This window comes from Anomaloglossus baeobatrachus (genome assembly GCF_048569485.1).
Source record: "Anomaloglossus baeobatrachus isolate aAnoBae1 chromosome 5 unlocalized genomic scaffold, aAnoBae1.hap1 SUPER_5_unloc_7, whole genome shotgun sequence".
In the NCBI taxonomy this organism is placed as follows: Eukaryota; Metazoa; Chordata; class Amphibia; order Anura; family Aromobatidae; genus Anomaloglossus; species Anomaloglossus baeobatrachus.
In genome coordinates this window covers 65,537-88,988 of record NW_027441811.1, presented here as the reverse complement: position 1 = coordinate 88,988, position 23,452 = coordinate 65,537, and the positions used below count along the sequence as shown (strand labels likewise).

The 23,452-nt window shown below is 47.3% G+C and overlaps 1 protein-coding gene across 1 annotated transcript; it reads left to right on the top strand.

The window, feature by feature from the left end:
- The first annotated feature begins 1,020 nt into the window (after window positions 1-1,020).
- Window positions 1,021-22,730, top strand: LOC142259304 (uncharacterized). The gene is made up of 2 exons (XM_075331775.1): window positions 1,021-1,109; window positions 19,833-22,730. Exon 2 carries the CDS (start codon window positions 19,982-19,984, stop codon window positions 20,843-20,845), a length of 864 nt encoding a protein of 287 aa, XP_075187890.1. The 5' UTR covers window positions 1,021-1,109; window positions 19,833-19,981; the 3' UTR covers window positions 20,846-22,730.
- Window positions 22,731-23,452: the final 722 nt, after the last annotated feature.

Genomic DNA, 23,452 nt, shown 5'->3' with positions numbered 1-23,452 from the left:
TGTAAGGGCGGAGGAAGCACTAAAGGGATCATTTCTGGCACGTATAAAGATATACTACATACCTTTCTTTTAGACTACCCAATTAAAACTAAATCTAAATGGGAGGAGGAAGTTGGGCCGATAACGGAGGAGGTGTGGGAGAGTATCTTAGAGTATATCCCTAAACTTTCCATGAGCGAACCAGCCAGACTGTCTCACCTATACGTGATTCACCGGGTATATAGGTCTCCTTTACTGATGTTTAAAATGGGGTTGAAAAGGAATTCGGAGTGTCCAAGGTGTCAGGGATCTGACGCAGGTATTTTTCACATGATGTGGTCTTGTCCGAGACTGGTCTCCTTTTGGACTCAGGTTCTCCACAAGATAGGAAGAACATATGGGTGTGTCCTCCCCAGGGAACCAGTGATATGCCTATTGGGATATGTTGAGGAGCTTGGGGTGGAAAATACTATGAAAATTGTCATTGCTAGGCTGCTATATGCGGCAAGAAAGCTAATCGCCAGGTCCTGGATTAAAAAAGAACCCCCGACCAGGGGAGAGTACATTAAAAGGGTGAAATGTATTCTTCAGCTGGAACGGGGAGTGTATGAAAGAAGGGGGAATGTTAAAATGTTTGAGAAGCTGTGGTCTCCTTGGCTGCAATGCGAATAAGACGAGTGATGGACCAATAAACTGGTCTGGGACCGGGATAGCCGTCTGAGACCTCTGATGTGTATGTTTTGTTTTATTTGTGTTACTAGTTGTTCCTCTTGCACAACGGGATGGTTTCTATACTACAGTTGAAGGGTATCCTAAGTGTGTACTAAATGGGATGTAGTATCGGGGAGAAGTGTTGCTGCCGGGGTGGGGGAGGGGGCGGGAGGGGGAGTTAAAGGGGTAATAGATGTGATAAATTTAATTTGGATGCCGATTTGTTATTCTGTTGTATGTATTCTGTTTTAATAAAAAAGTATCTGATTTAAAAAAAAATAGATGGGACTTCTCCATCTGTCTGTGACTTTTACAATATTTGTTTCAGGGGGAAGATCTGCCCCATATTAATACTACAGAGACATATGTGAGGGGTGATGAGCGGAGTAAAGAGGAGATTCCTACAGATAACCACCCAGGTGAGTAGTGACCACTAAATGCACAGAAGTCACATATTCTTCTCAGTCACCGGCTGTGGCTTCTTTATCGGTGGTGTAGTTCGGCCATATCACAATCAAGTGGTCCCCATTCCACCTCTAAACCAATGCATTGAATCTGTCCCCATTACTTTGGGCATAGGAGGTCCTTCTGTTGGAGTAAGTGGGGCTTTACACGTTGCGACATCGCTTCCGAAATATCGTCGGGGTCACGTCGTTAGTGACGCACACAAGGCGCCGGTAGCGACATTGCAACGTGGAAATCCTAGGTGCGACGATAAATGATCGCAAAAGCGTTGAAAATCGTTGATCTGTGTAGCGTCGTTCATTTCCATAATGTCGGGTCAACTGCAGGTACGATGTTGTTTGTCGTTCCTGCAGCTCCACACATCGCTGTGTGTAAACCCGCACGAGAGACAAGCATCTCCTTACCTGCATCCCGACGGCAATGCGGAAGGGAGAAGGTGGGCGGAATGTTATGTCCCGCTCATCTCCGCCCCTCCGCTTCTATTGGCCGGCCGATTAGTGACGTCGCTGTGACGCCGAACGCGCCTCCACCTTGAAGGAGGGATATTTCAGCAGTCACAGCGACGTCGCCGACAAGGTAAGTGCGTGTGAAGCTGCCGTAGCGATAATGTTCGCTACGGCAGCAATCACCACATATCGCATGTGCGACGGGGGCGGGTACTATCTCGCTCAGCATCGCTAGCCGATGCTAGCGATGTCGCAACGTGTAAAGTACCCCTTAGACAATCCGCCCAGATCTGTAAACTAGAAATGTAAATGGCAGCGTACGTAGAAGTTAGAAAATCACTTGTAGAATATTATGATGGCCTGTAGGAGATATCGTAGGATGATGATGCTGTTTCCTTCCTAGAATCCTGGCATCATATAAGATTAATCTTCCTTCTCTGTATTTTGTGCTGCTGAATGTGATAATTTGGCCCCTACAACATCAGGTCCAGTCTTTTTGATCAAACTTTGCTTTTATGATGGACAACATTAAATGTGCAGTGAGATCCAAGTGTGAATTTCTCTACAATAGTTTGCCTTTGTTTTGACTTTTTAATTTTCTTTAAAACCGACTAACTTCAACAGAATTGCCATAAACTGCAAAAAAAGACCATTCCCCGTCTGCCGTGATCTATCCCTCAGCTGTGCATGGCTGATGGCTCTAATCTACAGATAAGAGCCACCGAGCCGCATCCTCTAATCACCCAGAGATGTGTCACCGCTCGTTACTAATTATTTTACTGATGAAGACTGATGAGTCTGATTATTTCAGTAGATTTGTTATTGTCTATACTCAGTTATTCACTACAGTAGTTAGCGCCCAAAATACTCTGATTTCACCACTTACCAGACCCAGTTTTTCTGTTCCTAACGAGGTAATAACTTTGGAGGCTTCTTCTGATCCAATGATTCTGAGATTTGTTCTGAGACACATTGTACTTTATATTTCTGGGAATTTTAGGTTGTAATTTTCAAACTTTAAAGTTTTATTTTCTTAAAACAGAAACCACACAAGATAGATAATAAATAACATTTACCTTATTTCTTCTTTAGGGCGGCAGCATTTTTCAAACACTCCCTTTAATTTTTCCAACATCCTTTTATTTTTTTTAAATGCTAGAAGGCTTAAAAGTTTAGAATCAAGTGTTTATATATTCAATTAAATCTTTCCAGGATGTCCCTCATGACAGCATCATAGGAGGATTCTCCTCATGTCCTCTATACGGACAGGAAACACACGAGAGGTTAAAAGCCCCTGCCACCCTCACCCTCTCAGTATTTTTCCTGTCTCTATAACAGGAGAGACGCAGGAGGTAGTGCAGCAGCGTGAGGCACCTACCTGGAGGCAGACTCGGGAGGATCGGGGGGTTCAACTCTCTCCTTCCTCCTGTCAAGTGGTCCGAGGCCTACACCTCTTCCATGGAGGTCCCTAACCCTGTCCCAGTAGAGTGGGACAATGCTCCTGGCGCCAGCTGCTTCCTTCGCATGAGGCCTTCCTTCCTGCCATGATGGCCGCGACTGCGCTTCCGGTCATGTGCAGTGCGTGCCTTTCACTCCAGAACGCACTTCGGGTGCTGTCATAATGGACTCCCAGATATACAATTACCAGTAGGTAAAAGCAAAAAAACAAAAAGGTGAGTCGGAGTATGAGATGGTAAACAGGGAGCTTGTGAGCTCATGTTCACACTGGCCATAAGACAAAGAGAAACCAAGGGAAAAATTGTGAAAATATACCCTGCTGTAACTAAATAAAAGCATAGTGCATAAAGGTTTAATATTAGAGAGTGTAGGCACTGTCCCAACTGGGTACACTTTGTCGTTGGTGAGATGTTTTTATGCTTTTTTTTTTTTTTTCTACTTTTTTTCTAATCAAAAACAGTGTTTACTAAGTACCCTATGTTTATGTCGCGGGCGTGAGGGGCGCGCTGCTCGTCTGCGCTGGCGCTCGGGTCCGGCTGCTGCTGCTGCTCGGTGGCTCGAGCGGTGGGCCGGATCCGGGGACTCAAGCGGCGCTCCTCGCCCGTGAGTGAAAGGGGGAGGTTTGGTTTGGGGATAGGTCCGTGACGCCACCCACGGGTTGTGGTGAGGTTGGGGCACCACCGCTGCTGGTGACAGGGATCCCGGGAGCGTTGTTAAGGAGCAGCTGGGATGTTTTCCCTCTCCATGGGTAGGGGTTGGTGGTCCCGAGGCCCGGTGAGGTGTGTTTCGGGTGAGGTGCAGGGTCGCGGGGGCAGCGCGGTGCCGGATGGCACGATGGTACTGACTCAGCCAAGAACGGATGCACAGTCTCTGGTAAAACAAACGGCTGGATGGCCGGCTGCTGTGGTCTCTCCCGGATGGTTAGTGGCGGCTGACGTTCCCTGCACCTTTTGTGTGTTCGGCTCCGATGGCTTCCCACCGGTAACCTGCTCCCCAGCGTATAGGTGCCGGAGGAGCCCTTTTGCCCGCAGGCTCTGGCCCTGGGAACTCTAGCTGTGGCGGTAGCTGTATTTCCCTTTTCTGTTCGGACGGTTGCCTTCAATCGAGTCTTGGCTGCTAGTGAACCCCCGGGGTTCCGGTCGCTAACGGATTTGACCTATTTCACGGCAATTCCAAGCCTGGTCGGGGTCCGCAGGCCCTGCCGGTTTGTGCTGGCTTCTCTTCGCTCCCCGGTTCGGTACCAGTGGGCTACCGCCCAGCCCCGGTCCTACGGTTCCGCGTCGATCCGCCTCTCCTGCAGACGGCCACCACCGTCTGCCAACCTTGCTGTATGTGTCCGGGCCACGTACCCGGACACGGTCAGTCTGCTCCTCTTCTACCACTTCCCTAACTCGACTGTACTCAACTGAACTCCGATCTGACTTCCTTTTTCCCGCCTCCAGGACTGTGAACTCAATGGGCGGGGCCAACCGCCTGGCTCCGCCCCACCTGGTGTGGACATCAGCCCCTGGAGGGAGGCGACAAGGATTTGTGTGTGGCTGATGTGCCTATCTCGGGGTGTGGGGTGTGTTCTTGCAGTACCTGTGACGACCTGGGGAGTCCAGGGCGCCACATTCCCCCTTGGTTAAATGCAGACCGTCCGCGGGCTGCCCGTCCATTACCGATTTTTATTTTTCAACTGAAAAAGATAAATTAACAGGTAATAACGGTCAACATAAGCATATTTATAAATCTTCCCTTACGGGAGGCACTTTCTTTAACGTTACTAACGGTACATACAGATTTCAACATTTTTATTAATAATGGCTTCCGCTCTCCCACCCAAGCAACCTGGCCCTGATGCTGCCCCTAAGAAAATGGGCAGCACCCCTTGACCCCAGTCCAGATCAAGGCTGCCCGAGCGGGAACGGGTACGGCTACTCGCACCCGACGGCCCCTTCAGGGAACCCCACGTCCGTGAGGGGTCCCTGACCCCCGGAGGATCGCCACTGGTTACGGTAGTGGCGGGCCTGGGCCATCCCTTTCCTCCAGGCCCATCCTCCAAATAAGCCTCTCCGGAGGCGGCAACGGAAACATGCGAAATATTTACATTTCCACTAGTTTGTGGTTGCCCTGCAAGTTCTCAGGCATTGTTCATAAGCAGTTCCTTATGCGCGGTGCAAAGGGTCCCTACGGGGACAACTTGCCGGCAACGACCGGTTCAATCACGGTTGACAATCAGGTTAACATCTCGGTTGATTACTTTCATTCACTCTTTCATTTGTTTACACACCCAACGTATTACACCCCCTAAATGGTAGTTTCCCTATACCTAAGCGGGGGTCAGCCTAGGTTGGGGCGCGTGGACCTTCGGGGCCCAGTGTCAGTTGTAACAATCGAGGGGACAGAGGAGACAACCGGTTCCTCTTCCCGTACATCGTGTGGGGCAGGCAGAGACATAGGGGGACTGGGTACAGGTGCATCCCTGGGCACTGGCTCGCTCGCGGCTACTTCCATCTCTTTTTCCTCCACGGGTTGTGGGAACAGTATCAGTGGAAGGATTACGGCGCCGTTCAGATAGGCCAATCTGCTGGGATATCGCCCATCATGGTGTGAATTACCCCTTTTTTCTTCTCCCCGGCTGGTTTGGGGACTGGGACTTCAGTTGCCACCCTTAACGGTGGTGGGCACCTCTTCAGGTGGTCCCTGGAAACCGTGGTTAGTCTTCCCCTGGTCACGGCTGATCTGATAGGCCTTCCCATTCCCCCACTCAGTGGGTTGTATAATATACGGGGTCTTCTCCCATTGATCATCCAGCTTATGGGCCCTTATTTTTCGCTTCAGTACTACATCCCCAGGCTGAAAGGGACCCGCGGGGGCCTTCCTCTTGAAGCACTGCTCCTGCTGTCCCCGACTCCGGCATAAGTTCTTTTCTATGTATTCTTGGACCTGTTGGTACTGCGCCCTTCGCCGAGAGTCCCATCCAGCGGTCGAAGGGAGGGCTTCTGGGGCCTCCAAACCCATGTCCAGATCTACTGGCAGCCGACCGGGCCGAGCTCTCATCAGGTACGCCGGTGTACATTTGGTAGAGCTGGAAGTAATGTTATTGTACATATCAACCAGGTCGGGCAGCTTTTCTGGCCACAGGTTCCGCTCTTCCAGCGGCAATGTCTTGAGGAGACCCAGGACCAGATGGTTCATCTTCTCGCACATGCTATTGGTCTGGGCATGGTAAGGTGTGGTCCGGATTTTCTTGCAGCCGTACAACTGGCAGAATTCTTGAAACACCTCTGCTTCAAAAGCCGGGCCCCGGTCCGGTGCAACTGTACAAGTGATGATGACTTTAAACAACAAGCTCGTAATCTTACTCATAGGTTCTTGGAGCGCGGCTACCCTAGGAGCACCATCTCCAGGGCATTTCAACGCGCAAGGCCTGAAACTCAGTCATCACTTGCTATCCCCAGATGTAGGAAGCAGGATTGCCGAACCAGATTTATCACGACGTACAACGACCAATGGGGTAAGATCAGAGGTATCCTACAAAACCATTGGGATATTTTGTTAAGGGATACCCAGACATCCCAAGTGGTTAGCCCATACCCACTATTAACAGCAAGGAGGGCTCCCAATTTGAAAGATTCCCTTGTTAAGAGCCACTTCTCGGGAGTGGTGGGCAGGCTAAACCGGGGCGTCTCCCTCAGGGGCTCTTTTCCCTGTGGGGATTGTAGCATTTGTAGATACATGCGCCCTGTCTCTAAAAACTTTTGTAATCCACAGGATTCATCTGTACATGCTTTGAAGGCCTACATAAATTGCAAAACAAAAAACGTAATTTATGCCTTGATTTGCCCCTGTAATAAGCTTTATGTGGGCCAAACCTCCCAGGAGCTCAGGAAAAGGGCACAGAAACACCTCTCAACTATCAATTTGGCGGCTGCTGATCAGAAAAAGGGTAATCCCATCACCCCTGTTGCAGCGCACTTTCTGGAACATCACCAGGGATCCTGTTCAGGTATCCGTATTTTGGGTCTACAGAAATATATAGGCAGTGGTAGAGGTGGCTCTTGCCACAAATGGCTTCTACAGAATGAGGCAAAGTGGATATTTACATTGGATACCGTCGCCCCTGGGGGGCTAAATGAGGAACTATTGTTCACTGGATTTCTGGGCTAATAGGATTGGTGTCTCTCATCTTTTTATCTTTACGTCTCCAGGACACGAATCATCCTCTTCTTCTTCTCGTATGGTCATTTGTTCTTCATCATATCCCCATCTTTGGCTTGCCTTGATACGCATACCATGGATATGCATATGTGTATACACATACACAAATAATACTTCTTGGCGTCTCTCTGGATTGAAAAGAAGGTGGTTTAAGTAGCTCTGAAGATGTGTACTACGGACATGCATATGTGTATGCACATATACGAATGGCACTTCTTGACGTTTCTTTGGATTGAAAAGAGGGTGGGTCAAGCAGCTCTGAAGATGCACACCATGGACACTCATGTGTGTATGTACACGTATAAACGGTACTTCTTGGCGTTTGCTTGTATTGAAAAAGAGGGCGGCTTTAGCTGCTCTGAAGATGAGATGATCCTTGTGTCCACGTATCGGCACTTATGACAAATGTCAAGGAGTCTTTTGAATATGCTTACACACCATGTGTGCAACCCTTGTATATTTGTGACTGGCACACTACCATCTGGTATCTGTATTACCACTCATATATGGGTCCTATATTACAACCATATGTAATTATACTATCCTTGCTGTGCATGTTAATTATGGGCTTTTGTTTGAACATAAAAAATATTGATCTATATAATTTTCTTTTGTTCTTTCCCTTTTCCTCTCCTTTTCTTTTCTTTTCTTCTCCTCTTTCTCTTCTCTTCCCCCCTTTTCCTGTTCCTACTCAATTATCGGGACCTTAATGCCGATTATGCTCCTTACCCCAAACTTATGCTCGTTTCCTCTCTTTGGGTGATGTCTCCTTCTCACTGTGTGCCCCCATACGCAACATATAGGAGGGCTGTGTCATAGCTATAGGCGCACAGCAAATACCTCCTATTACACTACGGCAGCCCTGCGCGTGCGCCGCTTTTTTGAGCCTCTCGCGCTGCCATCCTGGACTTCCCGCGCATGCGCGGACTTTCCAAGATGGCGGCGCTCATCGCATATACTACGCTGCGATGATCTATATACATCCCTCCATGACGGACCGGTCCGGACCAATAGTTAACACACCGAACAGGTGATTCGTATATTTCTTACAATGATATATCCTTTATAACCTTCCGGTTTTGTAGTTTTGGGCACGCCTACCCTGAGGAAGCCGTTTTTCTGCGGCGATACGCGTGGGTCCTTGCTCACGGTATTCTATGCTTACCCTCCGTCCTCGCTTCCATGCTCCTTACCCTCCCTTTCCCTAGAGGGACCTATGGTTTGTGCATGAGCTCAGGCACAGCGCCACTTTAGGCTATTTGACCCTGGTTAGCAGTTGCAAACCATATAATCCTAACTATATCTTGGTATCATTGGGCTGTTTTGTCTTGTGGCTTTACAAGGGTATATGCTCCTGCTATGCACTTACCTTGGGTTGTTGTGGCTGTATATAGGCTGTGTAATGCTATTATAAATATTGCAATGTATCATTAATGCTTGTATCATATGCATAACATTGTTTTGGAGCTGGACGGTGGGCGCATGCCGTGTTATTAGGTGTGTGTTTTGTATTTTAATGGATTTTAACTTTTACTACAAATAAAGGTTGTCGTTATTAACTATTGTTGCTGTGCTCCCCATTATGTGCGGTACTTTTCTTCTCTTGTCTGTATAGTACTCTCGCCGCACGGGTGAGCACTTGCTCTGTTACTTTATACTATTTTTTGGCGGTGCACCCTCCTTCTGGTTAATTGTGGAAGTAATGTTATTGTACATATCAACCAGGTCGGGCAGCTTTTCTGGCCACAGGTTCCGCTCTTCCAGCGGCAATGTCTTGAGGAGACCCAGGACCAGATGGTTCATCTTCTCGCACATGCTATTGGTCTGGGCATGGTAAGGTGTGGTCCGGATTTTCTTGCAGCCGTACAACTGGCAGAATTCTTGAAACACCTCTGCTTCAAAAGCCGGGCCCCGGTCAGTAAGCACCCTTTCCGGGTACCCGTGTGGCCGACAGAAATAGGCCTGGAATGCTCTAGCGGCAGTACGGACGGTCTGGTCCTTGACTGGGACAACCACCATAAATCTTGAATAGTGGTCTACAATGGTCAGGGCTTGGTGTACCCACTTCGGCTAGGGGTGAGCTTCACATGGTCGAGGGCGACCAGCTCCAGCGGTTGATGCATAATGATTGGGCGCAAAGGGGCCTTCTGACTGGCTTCGTCCCTTCTCAGTGCACAGGGACCACATTCTCGGCACCAGGCCTCCACAGACTCCCGCATCCCGCTCCAATAGAACCGCTCTCTCAACAGCATCTCCAACTTCTTCCACCCAAAGTAGCCCGGCACCGTCATGGTACGCCTGCAGGACAGTGGGCACGTTCTCCTGGGGGATCACCAGCTGACGGACCTTCTCGTGAGTCTTCGGGTTAATCAACTCCGATACAGCTTCCCCTGATGCAGATACAGCCTGACTCGCTCCTTCCATAGTCGTTGGGCCTCGGGCGGGGGTGGCAAGGTCTATTCCGGCGGAGCCTTGTTCCACCAGGGTCTTAACCAAGCGGACAGCAGGTGCCTGATCTTGGGCTTCTTGCCACCCTTGGCTGGGCAGCGGATCTAAGTTCACTTGTTGTTGATGGACGTGCAACTTCTCAGCTGGTGGCCGGTGGAACGCGGGCAACTCGATTTCTTCAAGGTCGTCCTCGTCCGGCCCTTCTCCCAACAGGTGAGGCATTCGGGAAAGTGCGTCTGCATTGGCATTTTTACGGCCGGCTCGGTACTTGATGGTGAAGTCATAGTTAGCCAACCTGGCCACCCACCGCTGTTCCAATGCACCCAGCTTAGCTGTATCCAGATGGGTTAGCGGGTTATTGTCCGTATAAGCAGTGAACTTGGCTGGCGCTAGGTAATGGCGGAATCGCTCGGTAATGGCCCACACCAGCGCTAAGAGCTCAAGCTTGAAGGAGCTGTAGTTCTCGGGATTCCTTTCCGTAGGTTGGAGTTTCCGGCTAGCATAGGCGATCACCTTCTCCCTTCCATCCTGGACCTGGGATAAGACTGCTCCCAAGCCGACGTTACTGCCATCGGTGTAGAGGATGAATGGGAGACCGTAGACGGGGTACGCCAGGATTTCTTCCCCGGTCAAGGCCGTATTCAGCTGACGGAAGGATTCTTCATGCGTTTCTCCCCACGCCAACGGGGTTCCAGGGGACCTACCACCCTTGGTCTGTCCCACGAGGAGGTCTTGCATGGGGGCGGCCATCTTCGTGTACCCCTTAATGAAGCGGCGGTAATAGCCCACCAGACCCAGGAACTGCCTCACCTCTCTCACCGTAGTCGGCATCGGCCAGTCCTGAATGGCAGTGATCTTTTCGAGATCTGGGGCGACGCCTTCTACGCCCACCACATGTCCGAGGTACTGCACCCTGGGCTTCAATAGGTGGCACTTGGAGGGCTTCAATTTCATCCCGTACTTGGCAAGGGACGCGAACACCTCGGCTAGGTGCTCCAGGTGGGCTTCATACGTCTGTGAGTATACAATTACCTCGTCTAGGTACAGCAAGACGGTTTCAAAATTCAGATGTCCCAGACAGCATTCCATCAGCCGTGGAAAGGTTCCAGGAACGTTGCACAGCCCGAATGGCATGCTGTTGAACTCAGAGTCCCATGGGTGTAGCGAAGGCGGTCTTCTCACGGTCTTCAGGCGCCACGGCCACCTGCCAGTACCCACTGGTGAGGTCAAGCTTAGAGAAGTAGTTGGCGGTCCTCAGCGCGGCCAGGGACTCTTCAATACGGGGCAGAGGATAGGCATCCTTATGCGTTATCTGGTTTATCTTTCGGTAGTCCACACACATCCTCATGGTGCCATCCTTCTTCTTTAGCAGCACCAGCGGGGCGGCCCAGGGACTGCAGCTATCCCGAATAACTCCCGCCTCCTTCATGTTCCTCAACATGTCTTTGGCGCATTGGTAGCATGCAGGGGGAATAGGTCTATATCTCTCTTTAATGGGGGGATGCTAACCGGTGGGGATGTAGTGTTGGACCCCCTTAATCCGCCCAAAATCTAGTGAATGTTTGCTGAAGACATGCTCGTACTCCTGTACCACCCTGTATACCCCTTCTTTGTGATGTGTGGGGGTGTCATCAGTGCCTACATGTAACTCTTGACACCATTCGTCTAACCACTCCTGGGATGGGTGGTGACTGGCCGGGAGCAGTGAGGTCGGGGGACCCGGCCTCCTGGATGGTGTGGGGGTCTAGAGTAAGTAGCTTGGTGAGGGTAGCATATCGGGGAAGCCTAACCTCTTCTTCCCCGCAGTTTAACACCCTTACGGGTACTCTCCCCTTCTTGACGTCTACCACCCCCCGGGCGGCCATTACTGTGGGGCAGTGTTCGGAGGGCATGGGTTCTACCATAGCTGGGTAATCCCGCCCCTGGGGACCTACCGCTGCCCTGCACCAAATCATCATCTCACTCCGGGGAGGCACAATCAAAGGGGCCGCATCCATCACTCTCATTCCCCCAATCTCCCCTCCTGTTGTGTTCACTTGCTGCCGATACATCAAGGCCCGGATCGCACGCTGCACAGCCCTCTGTCGGCTTCCCACTGCGGTGGTGGCCAGCTGCTGCAGTAGGGTCAGCACCTCACTCATGCAGTGCTCCATCACATTAGTCCCTAGCACTACCTTCGGGTTATGATCACTGGGTTCATTCATTATCACAATCATTCCCTGGTGCTGCAGTTCAGCCCGTCCTACGGTCATGGCCACTTGTTTGTACCCCACTTGGGTTAAGGGGAGTCCATTAGCTGCGACCAGTGTCATGCTACCATCTGGAGGGGCAAGTTCATCATTTCCCCAGTACCGCTGATACAGTGTGTAGGGTATCGTGGTTACCTGGGATCCAGTGTCCAGGAGCGCCATCAGCGGGATGCCGTCCACTGCCAGGGGGATGATGGGCCGGGCTTCGATGTACCGGTCCCGCCAGTCTGGGGGGCCACTGGGTTCTACTCCTGAGATCTGGCCCGTGGCCCCAGGGGTTGCTCGTTTAACGGACACCGTCGGGAGTAGTGGCCGGGTTTGCTGCACCTGTAACAAATTGGAGGTCCATACCGTGAGTCATTGGCCCTTCTCCGCTGCATCCAGGGGACGTCCTCTGGGCTGTCGGCGAGCTGCATCCTTCCCGGGGGCTTGGGTCTTGTCGGAGGCTGGAGGGTGGCGAGGACCTTGGAAAGGTCTCCATCCATGCGACGGACCTGGGCAGCCAGCTCCTCCATCATTCCGCCAGGGGCTGCAAGCGCCAAGGGATCTGGAGGAGGGGGGGCTACCACGATGGGAGCCGTCTCGGCCGGCCATGGGGCCGCTTCAGGAGCGTCAGATGCTGGGGGCTGCAGAGCTTTGATGGCCCGTTCTTTCAGCACAGCAAAGTCCACATTAGGGTGTTCTAGGGCCCACAGCCGAAGCTGCTTGCGGTCCTCCAGAGACCCTATCCCCTGCACGAACTGCTCAACCAGCATTTTGTTGCTGTCCGCATCATTAATGGTATCTACCCGCTTCAGTGCACGGAGGGAAGTTTGCAGACGCAGGGCATAGTCTCTGATACTATCTGCAGGCCGCTGTCGACATTGATAAAACTGCATCCGCAGTTCGGCTTCGGTGCGGGTCTCGAAGGCAATCTATAGCTTTTCGAAGATGGTGGCCCCTCGGTCCAGGTCTCCGTCTCCTGCTCAGCCGCGCCGGTTAGCTGCCCTAGCACCACCGCTGCACGTTGCTTATCGGTCAGGGGATACAGTTCTAGGACCGGGTTAAGCTTCTTCCGGAAGACCTGTAAAGCATCAGGTTTCCCGTCGTACTCCGGCAGCCAGGTAGCTCCGGGCACATAGGGCAAGAAGAGCGGCATCACCTGAGCAATGGCGGGGGCCGCGGCTGGGCTGGCCCATTTCCATCCACGGGTGCCGCTGCGACCGCCGCTCCTCCAGCGGCTCCGTCGGGCGCCGAAATCTTGTTTCCGCCCCACCTTGGTCTTTTCTCAGCACCTCCTCTTCAGGGGCGGGGCTTCGACTTTTGCGCCTCCACTGCTCGAGAAGACGCTCGAGCGGGAAAATCTTCGCGCCCAAGATGGCGGATTCTGAAATTTTTCGGCCGTACACCGCCGGCGGGGAACACAGGGCGCACCTCTACCAGCCAGTAGAATGGTAAGATCCTGTTCGTGACGCCAAGTTGTCACGGGCGGGAGGGGCGCGCTGCTCGTCTACGCTGGCTGCTGCTGCTGCTCGGTGGCTCGAGCGGTGGGCCGGATCCGGGGACTCAAGCAGCGCTCCTCGCCCGTGAGTGAAAGGGGGAGGTTTGGTTTGGGGATTTAGTCCGTGACGCCACCCACGGTTTTTGGTGAGGTTGGGACACCACCGCTGCTGGTGACGGGGATCCTGGGAGCGTTGCTAAGAAGCAGCTGGGATGTTTTCCCCCTCCGTGGGTAGGGGTTGGTGGTCCCGGGGCCCGGTGAGGTGTGTTTCGGGACAGGCAGGGGTCGGTGAGGTGTGGGGGCAGCGCAGTGCCGGATGGCACGATGGTACTCACTCAGCCAAGAACGGATGCACAGTCTCTGGTAAAACAAACGGCTGGATGGACGGGTCCTGCAGCCGGCTGCTGTGGTCTCTCCCGGATGGTTGGTGGCGGCTGCCTTTCCCTGCACCTTTTGCGTGTTCAGCTCCGATGGCTTCCCACCGGTAACCCGCTCCTCAGCGTATAGGTGCCGGAGGAGCCCTTTTGCCCGCAGGCTCTGGCCCTGTGGGCAAAAGCTGTGGCGGTAGCTGTATTTCCCTTTTCTGTTCGGACGGTTGCCTTCAATTGGGTCTTGGCTGCTAGGGAACCCCCGGGGTTCCAGTCGCTAACGGATTTGACCTATTTCACGGTGACTCCAAGCCTGGTCGGGGTCCGCAGGCCCTGCCGGTTTGTGCTGGCTTCTCTTCGCTCCCCGGTTCGGTACCTGTGGGCCACCGCCCAGCCCCGGTCCTTCGGTTCCGCGTCGATCCGCCTCTCCTGCAGACGGCCACCACAGTCTTCCAACCTTGCTGTATGTGTCCGGGCCACGTACCTGGACACGGTCAGTCTGCTCCTCTCCTACCACTTTCCTAACTCGACTGCACTCAACTGAACTCCGATCTGACTTCCTTTTTCCCGCCTCCAGTACTGTGAACTCCTCGATGGGCGGGGCCAACCGCCTGGCTCCGCCCCACCTGGTGTGGACATCAGCCCCTGGAGGGAGGCAACAAGGATTTGTGTGTGGTTGATGTGCCTATCTCGGGGTGTGGGGTGTGTTGTTGCAGTACCTGTGACGACCTGGGGAGTCCAGGGCGCCACATTTATATGCACTATGCTTTTATTTAGTTACAGCAGGGTATATTTTCACAATTTTTCCCTTGGTTTCTCTTTTTAATTACCAGTAGATGTACTTCCTGTTTTTTGGATAACAATTCACTTTTAAAATTACTTTCAGGGGCCTAGATTTTAGAAAATTGTTCTCTTCATAGTATCAAATACCACGTTCAGAAAGATTAGTCAGGTAGCAGGGTCAGAACCAGAAGGCAGAGAAAATAGAAAATCAACAAATATGAGTACACCCTAAGTGAAATTGTGCTCAAAATGAAAAATTATCTATGGTCACCATTAGTTTCTAGCACTGTTTTAATTCTCTTGGGCATGGAGTTTACAAGAACGTCACAGGAGCTGCTGGATCCCCTTCCATCCTCCATGATGACATCACAGAGCTGGTGAATGTTAGGGACCTTCTGCTCCTCCACCTTCCATTTGAGGAGGCCCCACAGATGCTCAATAGGGTTTACATCTGGAGATATGCTTGACCAGTCCAGCACCTTTATCCTCAGTTTGTTTAGCAATGCAGTGGTCGTCTTGGAGGTGTGTTTGGAGTCGTCATCATGTTGGAATACTCTGTTTTTCCATTGACAGATGATGGAACTGAGAGGGGGCTTATTTTTGTGGGAGAGGTAGAAGTTTATTTTGGTATCATATTCACCTACATAACATTTTTAGTGGTGTTTTATTCCAGTATTTGGGAGGCAGAATGAACAAACTGTTGAACACCACACTCTACTGGTTCATGCCATGAGGTCTTCTATTAGACTATGATAAGGATAATAAGCTGCATACTAACCACTATCAAAATATAAACATGAAAAATGGTAAAGCATTACTGCTATAGGGATACTATGAACAATGAAAAATACATTTAGCTATCTGGAAAAAATGAAATACATGAAAAATGGTATGGTATAGGTAATGGCCTAAAAATATATGACTATAATAAAGATAATAAGGTGCACACTAACTAATTTTAGCCTAGCACCTAATTCACATAGATAGGTGTTCCAGTCAGTCTCTTTTCTGAGTAGCATGCAGTTTCTTACATAGTTACATAGTTACATAGTTACTTAGGTTGAAAAAAGACCTAGGTCCATCTAGTTCAACCTTCCTCCACCAGTTCTACATTTAGTCACTAAGTCATTTATAACCAACAATGTTTTGTGTACTGAGGAAATCATCCAGCCCTTTTTTTAAAAGCTGTTATAGTATCTGCCATTACAACCTCTTGTGGTAGTGTATTCCACAGTCTGACCACTCTAACTGTAAAGAACCCTTTCCTATTTAGGTGTCGGAATCGCTTTTCTTCCACTCGCAGTGAGTGCCCCCTGGTCCTTAGTATTGTTTTTGGAAGAAATAAGTCATGTGCCAGTCCTTTATATTGACCACACATGTATTTATACATATAAATGAGATCTCCTCTGAGACGTCTTTTTTCTAAGCTAAACATATCTAACTTTTTCAACCTGCCATCATATGGGAGGCCTTCCATTCCTTGTAATAGTCTAGTTGCCCGCCTTTGAACTGACTCTAACTTCTGAATGTCCTTTTTAAAATGTGGAGCCCAAAACTGGATCCCGTATTCCAGATGTGGCTTTACAAGTGATTTATAGAGGGGTAACAATACGTTGGGATCACGGGATCTAATCTCTCTTTTTATACACCCTAAAATCTTGTTTGCTTTAGCAGCTGCTGCTTGACATTGAGTGCTGCTGCTCAGCTTATTTGTAATGAGAATACCCAAGTCCTTCTCCTGTTCTGTAGTCCCGAGTTTACTTCCATTTAATGTATACGCAGCTATAGGATTACTCCGTCCTAGGTGCATTACTTTACATTTATCAACATTAAATCTCATTTGCCAAGTATCTGCCCATTCTGACATCTTATCCAGATCTTTTTGTAATATTGTACTATCCAGGTCAGTTTTAATATCCTACATAGTTTGGTGTCATCGGCAAAGACTGACACTGTACTATCAATCCCATCCACAAGGTCATTAATAAAGAGAGTAAAAAGAATCGGTCCAAGCACAGATCCCTGTGGCACCCCACTGCTGACTATAGCCCATTTAGAGAATGTACCATTTATGACTACTCTTTGTTTCCTATCTTTTAGCCAATTCCTTACCCAGTTGCATATTGTGTCCCCTAGTCCTTGCTTCTGGAGCTTTAGTATAAGGCTATTATGTGGTACAGTATCAAATGCCTTTGCAAAGTCCAAATAAATCACATAAGCTGCATTACCAATATCCAGGTTTGAACTTACCCCCTCATAGAACCCCAACAGGTTGGTTAGACACGACTTATCTTTCATGAATCCATGCTGTTTGTCAGTTATCATATTATTTTCTGCAATATATTTTTGCATGTCATCCCTTAAAATGCCCTCAAAAACTTTGCATACTACTGATGTCAGGCTTACTGGACGGTAGTTGCCTGGATCTACCCTCTTACCTTTCTTAAATATCGGTACCACATCAGCAATCCTCCAATCCTGAGGCACCAACCCCGTTACAAGTGAGTCTAAAAAGATGAGATACAGCGGTCTGTCGATTACGGAGCTCAATTCCCTCAATATTCGTGGATGAATGCCATCTGGCCCTGGGGATTTGTCAATGTTTAATTTACTCAGACGTAGGCGTACTTCATCTTGTGTTAAATTAATTATATCGGGTGGTGGACTTTGATTTTTCACTTGTTGAATGATCCCTGGTACAGTCAGTTCCTTGGTGAATACAGATGAGAAATGCCTATTTAATATCTCAGTCTTTTGTTTGTCCTCTATAACTAACTTGTTATTATATTTTAAGGGTCCGATACTATCCTTTGTTTTCCTTTTGGCATTAATGTATTTATAAAAGATTTTGGGATTTATTTTAATGTCATTGGCGATTTTTGTTTCAGTAGCTAGTTTTGCTTGTTTGATTTCTTTTTTGCATTGCCTATTGATATCTATATACTCCTGCAATGCTATTTCTGTATTCTCAGCCTTTAAGATTTTAAACGCCCTTTGTTTTTGTTTTATTATACTTTGTACAGTCTTATTTATCCATAGTGGTTTCTTTTTATTCCTGGACATTTTATTACCAGAGGGTATACGTTTTTTAAAGGACTCTAGTAGTATATCCTTAAACTTACCCCATTTATGTTCAGTATCCCCAGTTACCATGACTCTGTCCCAATCTACACATTTAAGCTCTTCCCTTAATTTGTTGAAATCAGCTTTCCTAAAATTCCAGGTTTTAGCATTCCCCTTTGAAATGTTCTATTGAATATTATGTCGAAGCTTACCATATTATGATCGCTGGTGCCCAAGTGTTCCCGGACCTGTAGATCTGAAATTGTATCCGGTCTATTTGATAGGACCAGATCTAGCAAATTATCTCCCCTGGTCGGTTCACCTACCATCTGAGAGAGGAAATGGTCTTGAATGGTAGATAAGAACTTACAGCTTTTAGCAGAACCAGAAGATTCTATGTCCCACTGTATGTCTGGATAGTTAAAATCCCCCATAATAAGAACCCGATTATTATTAGCTGCCTTTTCAATTTGTTCCAGCATTTCACCCTCTATTTGTTCAGGTATGTTAGGAGGCTTATAGCAAACTCCAATTAGCATTTTTCCATTATTCCCCTCCCCATGTACATTTACCCATACTGACTCTACATTGTTGCTGTTCCCCTCAATGTCATCATACAACACAGGTTTTAGGTTAGATTTGATAAATATACACACCCCACCACCTTTTTGGCCTTTCCTGTCCTTCCTAAATGTACTATAACCCTGTATGTTTGTCACCCAGTCATGGCTTTCATCCAGCCAGGTTTCCGTAATGCCCACCACATCATAATCCATGGATGACATAAGAGTCTCCAATTCATTAATTTTGTTTACAAGACTTCTTGCATTTGCCAGTAGACATTTAATCCTATTAACACCTTTTATTACTCCTAGCCTCCCTACGTTCCTTGTATGTCCCATCCCCCCCTAATCCTTCATTGACCCCTACCGTTTCCCTGTCTCTATCTGCTCTATCTATCCCCTTATTTGCTCCACTACCCTCCCTCCCCCCCGATCCTAGTTTAAAAGCTCCTCCATCCGTCTGACCATTTTCTCCCCCAGCACAGCTGCACCTTCCCCATTGAGGTGCAGCCCGTCCCTACCGTAGAGCCTGTAGCCGACTGAGAAGTCGGCCCAGTTCTCCATGAACCCGAACCCTTCCTTCCTGCACCAATTTCTAAGCCACATATTTATCTCCCTAAGCTCCCGCTGTCTTTCTAGTGACGCTCGTGGCACCGGTAGTATTTCTGAAAACACCACCTTGGAGGTCCTGGACTTCAGCTTCTCTCCTAGTTCCCTGTAATCATTTTTAAGGACCTTCCACCTGCCTCTAACTTTGTCATTAGTACCAATGTGCACCATGACCGCTGGGTTTTCCCCAGCCCCACCCAGCAATCTGTCTATCCGATCCACAATATGCCGAACCCGAGCACCCGGCAGACAACACACTGTTCGGCATTCACGGTCTCGGCGACAGATGACCCTGTCTGTCCGCCTAATTATAGAGTCCCCTACCACCAACATCTGTCTGGGCTTTGCTGCACTCCTATTTCCCTCCTTCCTACAGCAGTTGTTTTCCTGGTTGCTAGGAGCAACATCCTTCTGACTGAGAACCCAGAACCCCGCCCTATTACCAGACTCTATTCATGATCCTATATAGCCAGGAGCCTGTCTGCCCATACTTGCAGATTTTTAATAGCACATAGAGAGGCATTAAGGTTAGGTTCCCAAAAAAATAGAGATTACCTTGTCGTTGGTTTCGGGCTCATTTGCATTGATCAATATATTTGCTAAACATCTCTATTACTTTCAAATATTCATAGCAGTTTTGCAATACCATTTTTCATGTTTTTCATTTTTCCAGATAGCTAAATGTATTTTTCATTGTTCATAGTATCCTTATAGCAGGAATGCGTTACCATTTTTCATGTTTATATTTTGATAGTGGTTTTAGTATGCAGCTTATTATCCTTATTATAGTCATGTATTTTTAGGCTAGCACCTAATTCACATATATAGGTGTTCCAGTCAGTCTTTTTTCTGAATTCTATTAGACTGTGAGCTGTCATTGTCTTAGTTAATAATTTTATTTTACTACATAATGTGCTGTTGCTATGGACATTTTAAGTAGAAATGTTTAAAAATATTAATTTCCAGCATATTTTATGAAAATAAATAACAGGTTTTATTCTTAGCAGATGACTGTACCACGAGACCAGTGGGACAACTGACATCTTCAATTTATAAATCAGATGACCTTGAGATCACACAGGAGTCAACTAAAGTGAATGCCATTATTCCAGATATCCCATCTTTCTTTCACAGCAAAGATCTCTCATCTGATCATATGAAACGGGTCCTCTCTTCTGAATCATTACAGACTACTAAAATAAATAAAAGTCACAAAAAAGGCATTAGAAAACTAACTGCTCTTAAAGGAAATAAGCCCATTTCACAATTAAAAAATGGAAATAGTTTTCCTCTTGAAACACCATTTGTTAAACATCCAAAAATTCACACAGAGAAGAAGAGATTTTCTTGTTCCAAATGTAAGAAATATTTTAATCACAAATCAAACCTTGTAAAACATCAGATAACTCACACAGGGGAGAAGCCATATTTATGTTCAGAATGTGGGAAATGTTTTAATCAGAAATCACATCTTGTTACACATCAAAGTACTCATACAGGGGAGAAGCCATTTTCATGTTCAGAATGTGGGAAATATTTTAATACCAAATCAAGTCTTAATAGACATCACAGAACTCACACAGGTGAGAAGCCTTTTTTATGTTCAGAATGTGGAAAATGTTTTAACCGGAAATCACATCTTGTTACACATCAAAGATCTCATAGGGGGGAGAAGCCTTTTTCATGTTCAGAATGTGGGAAATATTTTAATACCAAATCAAGTCTTATTAGACATCAGAGAACTCACACAGGTGAGAAGCCTTTTTCATGTTCAGAATGCGGGAAAAGTTTTAGCCAGAAATTAAATCTTGTTATCCATGAGAGAATTCATACTGGGGAGAAGTCATATTCATGTTCAGAATGTGAAAAATGTTTTAACCGGAAATCACATCTTGTTAAACATCAAAGAACTCATACAGGGGAGAAGCCTTTTTCATGTTCCGAATGTGGGAGATGTTTTAACACCAAATCAAATCTTAATAGACATCAGAGAACTCACACAGGGGAAAAGACGTTTTAATGTGTAGAATGTGGGAAATGTTTTGCAAGTAGATCAACTCTTTATCACCAGAACAGTCACAGAGAGTAGAAGCATTTTTCATGTTCAGAATATTTTAAACACAAGTGGAACTTTTTAAACATCAAAAATCCCACACAGGGAGAAGCCATTATCATGCGTAGAATGTGAAAAATAAATAACAGGAAAATCATATTTTGTTGACCATCAATAATAACTCACACCAGGAGAAATTATATATTTTATTGACAGATTGGACAAAAATCACATAATAGACAGTCGTAAAATGAGAAACGTAAATGACTTTAGAACTTACCATATTTTTTGGACTATAAGACGCACTTCTAATAAAAAAAACAACTTTCTGATAAATGAGTGTGTCTCATAGTCTGGAGGCAGCTTCCTGTTATGGAGAATGCTGAGACAGTGTCTTTCCCAATCACAGAGAGAACTGCTCTCTCCTGCTGCCCCACACTGATCAATGTGATCGGTGCAGAGCAGGAGAGGAAGCTGTCGGCACCTGCACAGAGGCTGCTCATCCTGAGTGACCCGCTGAGGAACCTTCCACCCCACGAGTTCCAGGACTTTTCAGGTCATAAGGAGCAATCACCCTGTAAGGGATTGTAAAATGGGGTGATGGGTACACAGTGTCTTTGTATATAAATGTATACACAGTGAAGATCACAATTTCCTAAATGTCGCGGTCATTGTGTCATCCTATGTGATTATATCCTAGCATGAGGAAACTCGCAGGATTTTAAGCTTATTTCATAAATTGAATTTTTTAAAAAGCACATAATAAAACTGTAAATGAGATAAATCTAAAAGAACACTGATCAAAATTAGAGAACGCTTTCAGATCCCTTCAAGTTATTGGTGAATCTGGCACCTGGTGCTAATTTCCTAATTATCTGACAAACCCTACGTAACTGGCAGCCTAACTTTACAGTTTGCACTGACTTTGCAAAAATGGTGTGCCATTCCAAAGTGACTGAAACACTCCGGCAGCAGGTTATCCAGATGAAGGCCAAAGAGGGGGCCCTAACAGCCCTAGCAAGAGAAGTTGCTTGTTCTTCTTTCAATTCCCCAAAGAAGACTGCTCGCCCTCACAAGAGAGGACAGGATAATGTGGGGAATATCCATGGGTAACTGTTTCAGCACTGCAGCTGGAATTGCTCGCCAGGTTAGCACCGAACAGGGTAAGGATCTGTCTTGTCATACAATGTCACGATGTTTAAGAGCATTTGGACTGAAAGCCCACTCTGCAGTTACTAAACCTCTCATTAGCAGAAAGAATCAAAAGGCTGAACTCACCTTTGGTGAGGAGCATGTAGTGTGGACAGAGAAGTGCTTTATAGATAGCGATGAAAGCAAGTTTAATTTATTTGGGTCTGATGGGAAACATTATGTTCGGCAATGAACTGGGGAAAGACTAAACCCAAAGTGTATTAAGAAGTCAGTGAATGGTGGTGGAGGATGTGTTATGGTTTGGGGAATATTTTCTGCAGCAGGATTTTGGACCTCTCATACAGCTACATGGCAGAGTGAATGCAAGTGTGTATCAGAACCTTCTTCAACAACACGTAGTTCCTTCTTTGCGTTCATCAATCAATCAGCCAGCAATTTTCATGCAGGACAATGTCCCCTGTGAAACAACAAAATGGGTAAAGCAGTTCCTTGAAACAAGACATTGAAACAATGAAATGGCCGCCCAGTGTCCTGATCTAAACCCAATAGAAAACCTCTGGAACATCCTTGGTGACAAAGTTATTACATTGTTTCTGAAAAAAGCAAGTGATCAGACATTGTTCTATAATTTTGATCTCCATTGTATTTAGCAGAACTGTATGTAAATGTGCTTATATAGCAGAGCTGAGCGTGCATATACTGTCCATTCAGCAGTGTTGTGTGTAAATAAATGTACAACTTTTATTTTCTATATATAATTAAATATAAATTGCTTTTGTTTTTTAACCCCTTTACGTCCAAGGGCGTACAGGTACGTCTTTGGTCGCCTATCTCCGGTTACTGCGAGCTCTGGTGGTGAGCTCGAGGAAATCTCTGCACATGTCTACTGATCTGATCAGCAGACATGTGTGGCTATCAGGCTCAGGTGTATCGGAGATCCACCTGCACCTGTTAACCCTTTAGATCGCGCTGTAAAACAGTGACAGCACAACTTAAATGGCCGCGGTGGGGATTGTGCCGTTTCCCACCACCATCGGCTGTCCCGTGACACGATCACGGTGCGCCAATGTGTTTCCATGGTAGCGTGGGGTCAGCTGATGACCTCTGACACTGCCATGGTGCACTCCCTGGGAGAACCGACAGATCGCCAGCACTTACAGGAAAGCAGTATTTATGAAATGTTTAGGAAATCGGACTATGCAGTGATAACGTCCCCCTCGGGGACTAGTAAAATAAATAGCAAATATTAATAAAAAGTTTTAAAAAAATAGGAAAAAAATAAGAAAAAACACTTAAAAATTCAAATTACCGTACCCTCCCTTTTGCCCCCCTGAAAATAAAACAGTTAAAAAAATTAAAAAAAATACACATTTGGTATCAAGAAAAAAAGAGAATAAAAGTTTCTATAGTGCAAAAATTGTA

Bases quoted from the DNA above. Each gene is read 5' to 3' on its own strand.
- LOC142259304 (XM_075331775.1), top strand. From the start codon at position 19,982: ATGAAACGGGTCCTCTCTTCTGAATCATTACAGACTACTAAAATAAAT.